Source organism: Polyergus mexicanus, unplaced genomic scaffold (assembly GCF_030449975.1).
Source record: "Polyergus mexicanus isolate NDT 795.1 unplaced genomic scaffold, iyPolMexi1.0 SCAF_16, whole genome shotgun sequence".
Taxonomy (NCBI): domain Eukaryota; kingdom Metazoa; phylum Arthropoda; class Insecta; order Hymenoptera; family Formicidae; genus Polyergus; species Polyergus mexicanus.
Window position 1 is genome coordinate 2,333,170 of NW_027223336.1, and position 13,628 is coordinate 2,346,797.

Here is a 13,628-nt window from a genome sequence, read left to right on the forward strand (position 1 = left end):
TAAATATTTTATGTTTAAGAAATATTTCGAAAGCTGTTTTATATATATATATATATATAAACGGTAGATAGTATTATACATGTATAATAATGTTAAATAAAAATCAAAGAAATATAATTTAATGCCAATAAAATGTTATATATATTTTATCGTAAGCATTACATAAAAATAATTTTATCTATAATGAAATATCAACTCTTATATTGTCTGCATATAATCAATTTTTCTTCCATTAATTATTATCGTATATTTGAATTATTAATCAAGTTTTCGTTTCAAGACATTTCTCCATTTGCTTTTAATAAAAATGCCAATATTTTTCATATTCAATATATAACCGATATATAATAAAAGAGCGAGACCCCCACTCGGATACAGATATGCTGCATAATAATCTATCCATGGCATATCACGTCCGTGATACCGTAAATGTCTCGAATTTGGAAATTTTAATACGTGCTCTACATTCCACACTGCTATCTCCATTGGTTTTATTAGTTCGTCTTTCACAATTGCCGACATTGTTTTGATATTATTCAGATATCTGTAATTAAAATTATTGCAAAATATAGCATATTAATCATATTTATATTTAAATTAGAATTTTAGAAAGCACATTGATATATTTTCAAAAGTTATAAATAATATTAAAATATTATCATATAATTATTACATAATTGCACAATTTGGGGATTGTATATAATGTGTGCTAGATTGCGTAAAACATAATTTAACAATCGCGCAGATTTTAAGATACTTAACTTTTTAGACACATATCTACCATGTATGCAGAGGTTCAAGAATAGCGATTAAATATGACAAAGCCCTATAAGGATTAATTTTTGAAGGATTACATTGTCGAAGCGATTCTGTGTTGGAATCATGTTCAGACTCACGTTTTATTTTCGACGATCTCTCGGAGCGTTCGTACGATAGAGCTCACGGTCATGGTGTCGATGTCCAGTGTCAGTCCGATACCGGCGTCTAGGATTTTACGTGCGTTGAAAAGTTGATCCCCGAAAAAGGGAATTGCGACTACCGGCACGGAATAGTGTACTGCCTCTTGCAACGACTGCAATCCGCCCTGCATCACGTACGCCATCACCCTGGGATGCGCTGCATATATGTGTATATATAATGTAAAAGCGGCGGAAGTACATAAAGTATATCGTAAAATGATGCCTCACGGATTATTTGCCGCCGAGCATGTACGAGCGGTAGAGCGAATTGCGTGAGGGACGGTATAAAAAAAAAAAAAAGCGTGCGACGAAAAAGAAACGAGGAGGGGTGGGGGAGGGGGAAAAGAGAAAAAGAGCGACGAGAGGTGGAACAAAGTTCCGGCAGCGGTTAATCACGAGCTACCACGAGAGATGGATGCGAGATTTCATAAAAATGTCCGTGTTGTCGTATTTATTTTTTTCGCGTCGCACTTTACGGCCAATTGATCGCGTTCGAGTATTAACGCGCGCGGGAAATTTCCGACGAATTCTGTCTGACGTGCACTTTTTTTGCTCTTATCGGAATGCCGGAGCGAGATTTTTTTTTTTTTTTTCCCCGTTATACGTAACGCGATACAGTTCCCAATCAGAAAAACATATTTTTCCTCTTACGGAAAATTTGTGCGCGACAGTTATATAATTATTCGTTCTATTCTGTTTCAATATATATATATATATATATATATATATATATATATATATACTATATGTATATATAAATCTCAAAATAAAAAAGAAAATGGAAACGGAGAATTTTCTCTGATGTAATGAAGTTTTTCTAAATTAAAAACAATAAAATCTTATGATTTATTTAAATTTAGGTAAAAAAAAATCTATTATTAAAATTAGATTAAAAATTTTTTTACGATATCAAATAAAATATTGCAGAAGTCAATATATTTTATTTGAGCATGGACACATGTATCAAAAGAATAAGAGTCGTTATATATCAAAAATTCATTCTGACGTTCTTTTATAATTGCGTCATTTCTTTCACTTACCAATACACATTTTCAACATTATGTTCTTCATGGAGGCTACCATTGCCTGTCTATCAATGTGTATAAAACTTTGTGCACGCTTGTGCATTTGCATCGAGCCCGTTGCGTTACTGTTAACAGGAGTTGTTTGTCAGAATTTCCCACGAGAATTTCACCGCTGCATGCGTCATGAGTTATCGTTCCGCTATACGAGCTCGTGGCCGTATTTTCCTTAGTCGCGACAGTGTTGCTGGCAATTTTTCTTTTTTTTTCTTTTTTTGTTTGTTTCAATACTTACCTTTAAGCGGCTTTCACAAAAATAGTGGATTTTGCTCTTCCAAGGGCGCGAAAAAGAGCCCTGGTATCGACATGTGCATCAGTTTTTCTTATATGTATATTCCACGTTACTTTCCTCTTTGATGTGCCGTGAGAGAGAAAGACAAACGTTGGTCGAATTTAAACGGCGAGTAACGCGATCTCGATCTCGATCTCGATCTCGAGAGAGAAAGAGAAAGAGAGATGGCTTTGATGATCATTTCGATCGTCGAGACTTGAAATCCAGTCGCGAAAAACTAATTCCGTCCTTTGCGTCAAACAATACCAAAAATACTGCGAATATGATCGTGTAATTAAATTTGAAAATTCCAGACTATAAATAAGATTATGTCTAAAGAATATTGCGTCTAGTCGAGGAAAATATTTTTTGTAAATGAAAAAGTAAAAGTAAAAGTAAAAAATGCAACTTTGTTGAATGTTCGTACGCGATGGTTGTCGTTGTTATTATTCCACTCTTTGTTACGCTGGAATTCTACTTAATGAATCCGCGAAGGACGGCGAATCCGGACGGTTGTATATATTAATGAAATAAGAGTGTAATCGTTAACGGTCCAAGTATAAGTTTCCCAACTCGTTTACAGTATAATAGCGGAACGAGCAATGGGGCACTTTGGCGATATACGAGGTTCTTACGAGATCGTTATCGAACAATTAAGTTGGAATTTTGCATTTCGCTCATGCTAGAAAAGTTTCGGTACATTCCAGTAAAGTTAGTAAGGTGGTCTCATTGTCAGTGATTATCGTTTGCGATGGTTCAATTGATTAATGATGTTGACTACTATATTGACGCGATAACATATTTAAAAATACTATATATAGAATAGAATTCACAACTCCTCTCTTCTCAATTTTAATAATTTAGATGCTGTAATTCATTTAAATATTAATTAATTAATTTTTATTAGTTAATTAATTTTTAAATTTTGTATGGACATAAAGTTTTTGAAAGAAGTAATTAAAGATATAACAGATCACAATATATTACTTAAAATTTACTTTTTTCAAAGTTAAAATGATATCTGATTATGATGATATTTAAATAATATATTATTTTGTGTGTGTGTTGTTATTATTAAATATCAAAAAGTTGCAACACAATTATGTTAACATTTTTTAAATTTTTTTTGTAAAGAAGCGATAGAAAGAGCGCTTCTCGAATTCGATGAGGCATTTACTATTAAAATTACAAGTAAATAAATATGACGAGGATTATGATAACATGTATATATATATGCATAGAGAGAAAGAGAGAGAGAGAGAGAGAGAGAGAGAGAGAGAGAGAGAGAGAGGAGGGAGGAAGAGATAAAGATAGAGAATTGAAATAAGATTGTGCGAGGTAAATTCTCACGGTCTATCCTTCTCGTAATCTTATTGATTTCTTATTTGCATGCACAAAGAAATTTCGAGATAAAATACTTCTCATCGAAACGCTTTGTGAATGCATATTTCGTGGCGGTTGATCCGCTTCTTTCGAAGAGAACGAAGTAAAGAGGTGGTCAGTTTAGCCTTAGGCAGTCTTACCGAGGACCGCTTGCTGGGGCGCCCACTTCACAAATTTGACGTTGGTCGGATGAATGGCCATGTACCCGTCATGTTTCAATAGAACTCTTTGCTTGAGCGAACCCAGGGCGTTGCACAATGCGGTCAAAGGCCCGGCGGGTAGCTGGTGAGTTTGTAGATTCGAACCCAGAGAGAAATAAATGGCACCATCCCGTGCGTTGTCCAGAAATTCCCGGATCTCCTAAAATCGAAATGAAAATTTAGATATATCTTAATAAAGGGCAAATAAGGTAGATTTTTAAGAAATATGGTAGATACATACAAAAAATGCAATATATTTTTAGGCTAAAGTACAATATATCGTATCTGACAAATATTTAAAAAAAGTTTAATTATATTTTTTACTATACTGTATGTGCTTGAATTGGAATACTTAATAGTGACATGATTAATTTTTTTTTGACATTTTACGCCTATTTTTTTTTTTTTTTTTTTTTTTAATGAAAAAGTTTCTGAGACAAAGATAGAAATATCTAATATATAAGGCATAAAGCTCGATTTTTATTGCCTAATGAACTGTATTTACATTTTCTTGTGATTGATTAGAATAATTTAATATTATATTTTGTCTCACATATGTAATATAAAATAGCATTATTATCTTATAAAGTAAAATATATCTATTCGCAATTATTTTTGGTATTTGCAAAATTGCGTTACCAACTGCTACGACGCTAGGATGTAAATGGAACCGATTGTGCTATTAATGCGATTGATATTACTGATAATACAACTTCCTTTGTTAATCGCGAAACCTGCGCTGGCTTTTCTGGCAAACATGGTAATTTCATATATGCACAGTGTGTAGCCGAAGGCTACGTCCTATTAATTACAACTGTTCATGGATTTCGATACATTTTGGTGTATCTGTATAAAGATGAGCACACATACATTGCCGCGGTCGCGTTTCGCATCTCGACATTGTTCGAGAATCACGTGGTAACTGCAGTTATCTTATGTCTTCTCGCGCATAATGATAATCTTCGATAATTTTAATTGCATTGGAGGTAAAAAACCGCTAAAACATTTAACAACTTGTCTTCTATTGAGGTATAATTTTTACAATTATTTTTTTTTATGTTTACAAATTTATCTCATTATATATTTCTAAATTCAAGATAAAATTATTAATGTGTATGTGGCTAACGTTTCAATCAAACTTCAGTTCAGTTTTAAATTAAATGAAATGCATTTTCTCACGCATTTTCAATGTAATTGAATAATTCGTTTATATATATATATATATATATATATATATATATATATATATATATATATATATTTAATCCATCATGGCTTGAATCTCTTGAAATTAAATGGCTATTGTAAACAAATATTTTCAACGATATGCTCGTATATTGACATTGGAGAGCACAAACAGCTACTGTAACATTATATAGAAGCGATTCTCCGCGGTTATTTTCTTCTGCGAGAAAAAGATTTTTTTAACGAAATATTCTTTCGATGATATTTTTCTTGCAAACTCTTGGGAAACTTACAACGGTTTGCGGTAAATAGTAGTGACGTTTTATGTCGTTGCGTTGAATCGTTGGTAAACTTTCGCCAACTATTACTTGGTCACCTGTGAGAATAGTATATATATCCTCGGGAGAAATCATTCTCGTACGATATACGTATACACTTATTTCATTTTCGTCGAGACATATTTAGAACTACGAGAAGCGAAGATTTAATCGATATAAAAATACTAATTTTCAGATAAAAGATAAATTTTTTGAAATGCTAGAATGTATTTAACTCTATAAATTGCTCGGTTCTATTTTATAATTTATTTTTGCCCTCTAAACTCGCGCGATTAAAAGTAGCTTAAAGTAAGTGAAAATAATTACAGAAGATATAGAAGACAATTGTTAATATATTAATTGTGCATGCACGATTTTGCATTTAAAATATAAAATATTTCGATACTACCGAATGTCGTTTTAATAGCATTTTCTTTGGCCTTAGAATCAATTTTTTTTTTTTCAGTGGGAACATTGGGAAAAGTCATCATTCTTTTAGCAAGTTTTCAATTCTTTAAATTATATATCTTTGTAATTCTAAGCCTCAAATTAAATTCTTTTAAAGTAAACCTTGCTTGATACTAACTGAAAAAAATGTAGTCTTGTTTATCTTTTAATTCCACAAAGTTTAATTTGCGAAAAGCTTCTCTTTTTCAATTGCTAAGAAAAAACTGTTCAAGTTAGCCATAAAATCTGCTATTAAAGGGATATTTGGTGGTTATGTTGTATTGATATAAATGTAACTTTGTGTGTAATTAAATTCCGTTAGTGTCATGCTATTTTGGAAATTAATTTAATAATTTAGCTTTATTACTTTTTTGTTACTGTATGATTCTCTAAATTTTTTCTCTGTTGTATTCTCACATTTACGCGATATAATAGATATCTTTTTGTAATATTTTACATTTTTACCTCGGGCAGGGGTTCGTATTTTTCCGAAATTTGCAAACTATGAACTTCTATCACATGTGGCAACAATGGTTTCGGATAACCAAACACGTGATTGTTACCCAAGATTACCAGACTGAAGTTTTTATCAATATCATAAACGGATACACCGGGCGCCCATTTGTTAGCGATGCGTTGAGCCCTTGGTAAATGCCAGTACCGATAATATAATCTTGTCCACGTTGTGTAAAGGATATTCTGTATACGTTCAACGATTGTCATTTTGTCCGTGAATGGATACGCCATGTCTGGATTCAAGTTAGGATCGTCTGGATTTCCTGTAAATATAAACATATAAACATTAATGGCATTTTTTGGTGAATAAAATTACATAGGATTTAAAAGCCGTATCGTATAATAAAATATTTTTGTTGCGATAATATAAATCACGTGTATAAAAAAACATTAAACTCTATTTATTTGTATATAGAAAGAGCTACATTTTTATAATTATGAAATGTGTAAAAGTTTTAAATATAATATCGAATTTGTTGGAAATATATGTATATGTCATCTGTATATATATTATTAAAATAGAAATATTTTATTGTATGAAATGTTTCTTAAATTTTACGGAGTTCTGTGCTGCTTTCAAATTTGTTCATATTCTATACACTTTTTCATTGTTTTTTTTCGAATTCATTTCATTGTTTTTTTTCGATGAATAAAAATTATGACACGATAACTATTCTCGTAAATCAAGAGAGAGAGAGAGAGAGAGAGAGAAATTCGATATGCTTTATTCGGATATCTATTTTTTTAGAAACTCGGTGATTCGGTCAAATCAATGAAAAACGTTTCTACTCCGCGGAGTACGCTCTCTCAAAATTCGCTCGACTTTAATTGAAATATTTCAGTAACAGCCACGGTGATCCATTTCACGGTCTATTACGTTTATCCGAAGGAGTACTTTCGGGTATCTTCAATTACGTCGAGGTAAAGAAATCGAATGGCGAGCTGGCGCGTCGCGTCGAGTCGTCCCTTGCCACCTTTTCTCCATCGTACCTAGGGTCGGACCGGTACAAGTTAAAGCACTATCGAGTAATCTATCCTTTTCCGCAAAGATTTAGTCTCCGATTGCTCGCACTTTCTGCTTTACCGACGATTTATGTCAATTTCCGTGCGCGGTAACGACATTCGTCGACGTGCTACCCCATGGGGATGCGAATCCAGGAAAAAAAAAAAAAAAAAAAAATTGTATCCCCGAGCTGAGCGACTTTTGCAAACAATAAAATTTCTGCCGATAAATTTGTGCGACCTCCTCGTCTTGCACGGCATGCTTACCTACGGAATCCATTACGTAGGGCAAGTTGCCTACGCTTAAAAATCCCATCAGCACCGGGAAATTATAGTGCTTTACGAGGGCGTAATAACACTGGAACCATAATTGTTCTATAATTATCCCGTCGAATGTCTTATTGCCCCTGCAAACAAACGCGAGTTAGATTTGCTTTAGCGAAAAAGGTCGTAAAATTATTAAAGCCGTCGAGATTTTCGTCAGACGATAAAGACACTTTGATAATCGCGGAGTTTTATGTAACTTGCTGCTAATGTTTTAATCTCTTTAGAATATTCGTGAAATCTCCGAATATTTATTTCGCACAGTTACAACTTAATATAAAAATAAAAATTGCTATAGTTTACGCGAATATATAGCTTACAAATATATTTATAGCTAACGAATATATTTATAGCTAAATAATATCTGTATTACGCTATAAGCTTGTCGATGGCAAGACTGAATAATTGCTCCCTGCATAATTCGTTCGCTTCCCACATATTTTTATGAAGTAATGTATAGGCTCCCATGTGTCTATCGAAAGATAAAATTCAAAATTATTAATTTGTCAAATTTGAAAGAACCTATATATTGATTTTCATAAAATATGATAAATGTTCGTATACCTTAATTCTGTGCAATCCTTTTTCCGATAGGAAAATGATAAGTCAACGTTCTCATAATTCGATGGAGGATTCTAGAGAATATTATTAAAAAAAAAAAAAAAAATAAATAAATAATAATAATAATAAAATCATATAAAAAATATTGAGAATATTTAATATTATATAAAATACTAGTGTGATGCATTTTTATGCGTCAATTATTATTTTTTGTATGAAAATAACATACGAATATAATTGGGCCAAATATAGTAATGCTATTTTTAAACCTTATAAAAGACAAAATAATAAAAACATTTAAAAACTGAATCAATATTTGTTGCGAATTTAAAGGAAAAAGCAATTCAGTACCGCGATAGTCTGTGTGCAAGGCAATTATGCTTTCGTTAGTTAGATTTTATCTAGTTTACGTGAACAATTTAATCTCTAATTTTGCCGCGAAAGAAACAGGACCATCAAGCCGTGAGAAGACACATTCAGCAAAGAGAAATGTTAGTAGAAGTAAATTGAAGCTAAACGAAGTTTGCGTAACTTTGAACTCGAGTTTAGAAAGAGAGAGAAAGAGAGATAGAAAAGGGGAGGAGAGCGCGGGAAAAGAGTACACGAGACGGTAGATAGAGGAAATAGGAACGATCCGACTTGAGAGAAGGATGTCAGTGTCAGAAAAAAAAGCAAGTGAAGAAAGTGTAAATATGGGGAAAAAAAAAAGTGAAATAAGAGGAATGAAAAAATATCTATCTCTCGATCAATATTCTGTATTGATATTTTTTTTTATTATTGTAAAAAAAAAAAATTTATTTGAATAATGATTTATGCCCGAGAACGAAAAATGAATAAAACATTGTTTACGGATTCAGTCATGGTAGTTTTACTTATGTCTAAACGGACCAGAGAAATATCCAAAATGCTGTTAAAGTCGCAAAGATTACCGAGACTCGAAAATAATCGCGAGTTCTTTAAGAACGATGTAATATCTTGATTTCGCAAAAAATACTTGCGGCTTTATGGATATTCTTGCGATGATAGGCAAGCGTTATATTGCAATAATCGGGAGGAGAGAAAAAGGAAGCTGATAAAAATTTCTTGTGACAGCAAATTTCTCAAACGAATAATAAATGCCGATATCTTTTTAGGTCGTGAATAATGTCAAAATTATATATAAATGCCGATATCTTTTTAAGTCGTGAATAAGTTAAATTTATACTGAAACACTTCGAAAATGAGACTATAGCGTTTATTATATTCGAGAAATATTTTTTTAAACTTAATAATTTATATTTAAAGTTACGCATATTTGTATAACATGTGTATGTGTGTATATATAGATTGATAGATCGATAGATGACAAGCAAATCGTTAGCAAAAGGGAAAAAAAATCTATATATACCTTTAAAGGAATCGTTGATGCTACGGTAACCCTGTGGCCACGAGCCGCGAATGCTTTCATCAATGCTTGAAAGGGTTGTTGGTGGCTGTAACTTGCACTCGGACAAATACCTAGAATATCGTATCCGTAGATGTACTGGTTGGCGCGGAATAGCAAAACTGATAGCAATACGAGCGTCACGATGTGCATCTTGGTCACAGAACACTTTCGTTCGTAGATGCGAAACGGCCGTTCAATCTTTCAGGGAAGAATCGAGGCTACCGGTCTCTCGCAAGAATTTTTAAAAAGAAGCCGAGCGACGGAAAAAAGACGAGGGCGATACGTATGAAAAATTCAATACATGTTCCACGATCAGTTTGCTTGGGGCGACGGTAAATAAGTGAACGAGTTGTCCATTGGTCGGATGCTTCTCACTCAGCTTTACGAGAGAAATAATTCAGGCCTCGTGTGCGCGACGCGCGCGCAGACCCTTTTATATTTCGTCGAGAATACAAAGACGGCATTCACGCATGAGCGATGCGTCCATCGATGAATCCATTTAGTTATCTTTTAATGAAAGTAAAAATAATCGAATATATAATCATAACTTTATCATTAACATTTAGTATTGCTAGGAATTGATTGCGATATGTCGCTAAAAAATGATGCAGCAGAAAATAGAAATATATGAAATCTTGTAGAAACGTGTGATATTATATGAATAATCGCCAAATTAGTCAAACTCGATAATGGAATTTATAGATGCAATTTAAAAAATAAAGAATCTTATTTTTAATTATAGTATATAAACTTCATTACACCATACGTATAAATCACAATTTTTTATTTGTTGTTGTATATGTGAAATATATTTTTAATTAAATTTAATATATATATAATATATATATATATATTTATGTATCGTATTAAATTAATGTTTCACATATTTACACTTTTTTCATCTCATACATAAAATATTCTAATATTACATGCAAGATAGGGAGAGATAGTAGGAGAAAAAAATATAAATGTACAGAAAAATGGTTGGGTGGAGACAAATCATTCACTGACGCACCATTACCTTCGACATATGACTCGCCTTTTCTCTTCTCTCTTACAAGGAGAAGAGGTGCTAAGTTGAGCGTAAAAATAATTCTGTTGATGGAAACGAAAAAATATCATTGTCTCATTTCTTGAAATGAGATTCTCATCTCCAGAAAAAAATTTGTTCTGTTCTTACAGAATCACACTAACTTAATTAATATCTTTCTTGTTACACAATCTTTGACAACTTTTTTTTTTTTTGTTCAGACAATCTCTGACAACGTTTTTCCTCTGTAACGTGTCACGTACGTATCGGTTATATTTATTTATGGAAAAGGGTAAAAAGAAATTTACAAGAAATTAAATTTTTAAGTGAGACCAAACATTTTACAAAATAGTCGCGAAGAAGATTCTTTTCGAGATCGCACAATCGAAAATTCTCGTGTGCCTTTCTTTTTATCATGTTGCAATTTTATTGGACAAATAAAATCGCGATTGTTTGGCGCTTGTGCGGTATTGTGGTGTGACATAAATTAAAAAATTCTGACGCTACGCTATCGCGCGATCGGCAAAGAGAGATGTTCCGGTCCGAAGACAAAAGATTTTTGCATGGCTGTCATAAATACGAGTTTAAGCACGGGCGCATTACTTAGAGCTGTAATAACGCTGAGATACGAAAAGCCTCTCGTTAATTCGAGCCCGCGTGCGCGTCTCGCCTTGATGTAAAAGCCGAGAGCAGTGCATCATGGACGTTGTCTAGCGGAAAAGTCGCGAAAAGTTGCTTTTCAGACCAGGCCACGCTTTCTGCGCACGAGATTTACTAAGAATAATTATAAGCAGAGGCTTTTTGAAACTATATATGACCATGTTTTCGTATTACATGCTGTGGATAATTATGGTTTTCACTCATATTCTGCATTAACGTCTAAACCGTTCATGTGCACTTAAGTAAAATTCTATCGATCTTTACAAAGCGTAATTTTTTTTATAATAATGTCGAAATTATTATTGTAATTATTACGAAATTATTATTGTAAATATTCTTGTAATTATTTTTTACAGTGTTAATATAAAACCTTAAATGTGACATTCTTTGTTCAAAATCTATTGTTGGAATTGCATATATTTTAATAACGTATTACCATTTGCACGTTTGAGAATATCATTATAGATTTTAGGCGATTTCTTGAATTTAATAGAGCTACGTTAAAAACTTTAAAGAGCTTCGCTGACGCCGCAGATAGGCGACAAATTCGAATCACGTGCCAGAGTCAGATATGTCTGATAAAGGTTAAGAGCATTTTTGATGGAGTCGCGGTCGAGATTTATTTTGAAATTTGACGATAGGACAGGAATAAGGAAGATGATGGACTAGAAACTAAATTCGGCAAACCGACCGGCAGAAAAATGAATACTTTTAACGTGTTAATGTGTAATAATGGAGCAATTATAGATTAAGTATCAAGCTTAATATAATTTTTTATTTTATATATTTTTTACTTTTTTTTATACGAACATTTCTCTAATGATATTATTTTTACGATAAAGAGAGTATGCTTAAAAAAATAAATAGTGCTTTGAATAATTATAGTTGAAATAAACTAAGGATTTTTTTTTTTTATTTGACATTAGTATAACAAAATTAAAATTATATTTACGTGAGATTTAAATTGGTAATTTGTCATATTATTCACATTACTATCACGATGTCAAATATTACGTATTGAACATTTGATCTCATTTAAAAATGTAATTTTATATAAACGGACGCGCACGCTTCCACCGCAGATGCAAAAATATTAAAATGAGATATATATTCTTTATAATATAATAATACATTTCTCGATAAGTTTCTTGATATATAATGTTACACAAGATAATATGAAAATATGATGATACGTTATATTAACGTATATCGAATAAAATTATCCACGTATTAATAATCAAATTCAATTGATTCGATTATCGCAATATGCACGTGTTTACTATGTATCTACATTACGAATCTCGTGCGAGCGTTAATTCGCCTGTTGCGGCTGTCACGCATGACAAGACGACAGGAGCCTGGCTGAATCCGAATGGTCGATCGGACAGACCAAGAGGATATTTAGCATATCTGTCATTTGCGGTTTAAATTACTCCGTGAATAATACAATATGTTTTGGACTCTCTAGGAGCGCCACGGGGTGCGCGAGCAGCGTGGCGGGGGAAATTACGAGATGAAGGGGGTGGTAGAGGAATGAAAGAGGAGACTGAGTACGCGGCGGGGTAGGTCGTGCGCCTGCTTTTGTCAAGCCGCAACACGAGCTGCGGCTTTAATACAATACAATACAATACTGTCGAGAGGGTGGAGATGAGAGGCAGTGAGCCGAAGAGAGAGACTCGGAGAGAATAGCTTACATTCGCGGATGTGAGTGTAAACGAGAAAGAAAAAGAGAGAGAGAGAGAGAGAGAGAGAGAGAATTCGGTACGACAGCAAAATGCTGTGTGTGTCAGTAAGTAACCGTCTAGATTTGTACGCCCCCCCTCACAATCCTGGAAAACCCAACAGACTGCTAGAGGACGTGTCAGATTCAGCAGCGTATGTTTTGCAAGAGCCTTACTACCCGTTTCTCCTCTCTTTTCTCACCACCCTTTCCTCCTCCTCTTCTTCTCTTTCTCTTTCTCTGTTTCTGCTATTTTGTATCTCTTTCTCTTTCGTGTTCTGTTTTGCAGTTACAGTGATAGGGACGCATCTATGTGGAAATCGATGGAATTTAAACTTCAAAGATAAAATTTAAGAGCCACAGCTATTACGAAATCTCGTAGAATATTTTAAACAAAAAATTTGTCGATTTTTAAAACTATGTATTGCGTAAAATGAGAAGAGATGCTTTTCTTTCTTTATTTAGTCATCTTCTGTTGAAGAAACTAGTAAATTAATTTCAAATATCGAAAAGTCTTCATTCGTATCACTGGAATTTGCAAATTT

The 13,628-nt window shown here is 33.0% G+C and overlaps 2 protein-coding genes across 2 annotated transcripts in view; one reads left to right on the top strand and one right to left on the bottom strand.

Moving 5' to 3' along the window:
- LOC138940046 (lachesin) overlaps nt 1–13,628 on the top strand; it is a 253,582-nt gene that overhangs the window by 940 nt on the left and 239,014 nt on the right. The window lies entirely within an intron of this gene.
- On the bottom strand, nt 173–10,066 carry LOC138940045 (UDP-glucosyltransferase 2). Its single transcript, XM_070308544.1, has 8 exons — nt 9,635–10,066; nt 8,251–8,321; nt 8,060–8,158; nt 7,630–7,769; nt 6,310–6,623; nt 3,836–4,055; nt 897–1,116; nt 173–544 (listed from the first exon to the last, which is right to left on the bottom strand). Exons 1-8 carry the CDS (start codon nt 9,821–9,823, stop codon nt 259–261), a joined length of 1,539 nt encoding a protein of 512 aa, XP_070164645.1. The 5' UTR covers nt 9,824–10,066; the 3' UTR covers nt 173–258.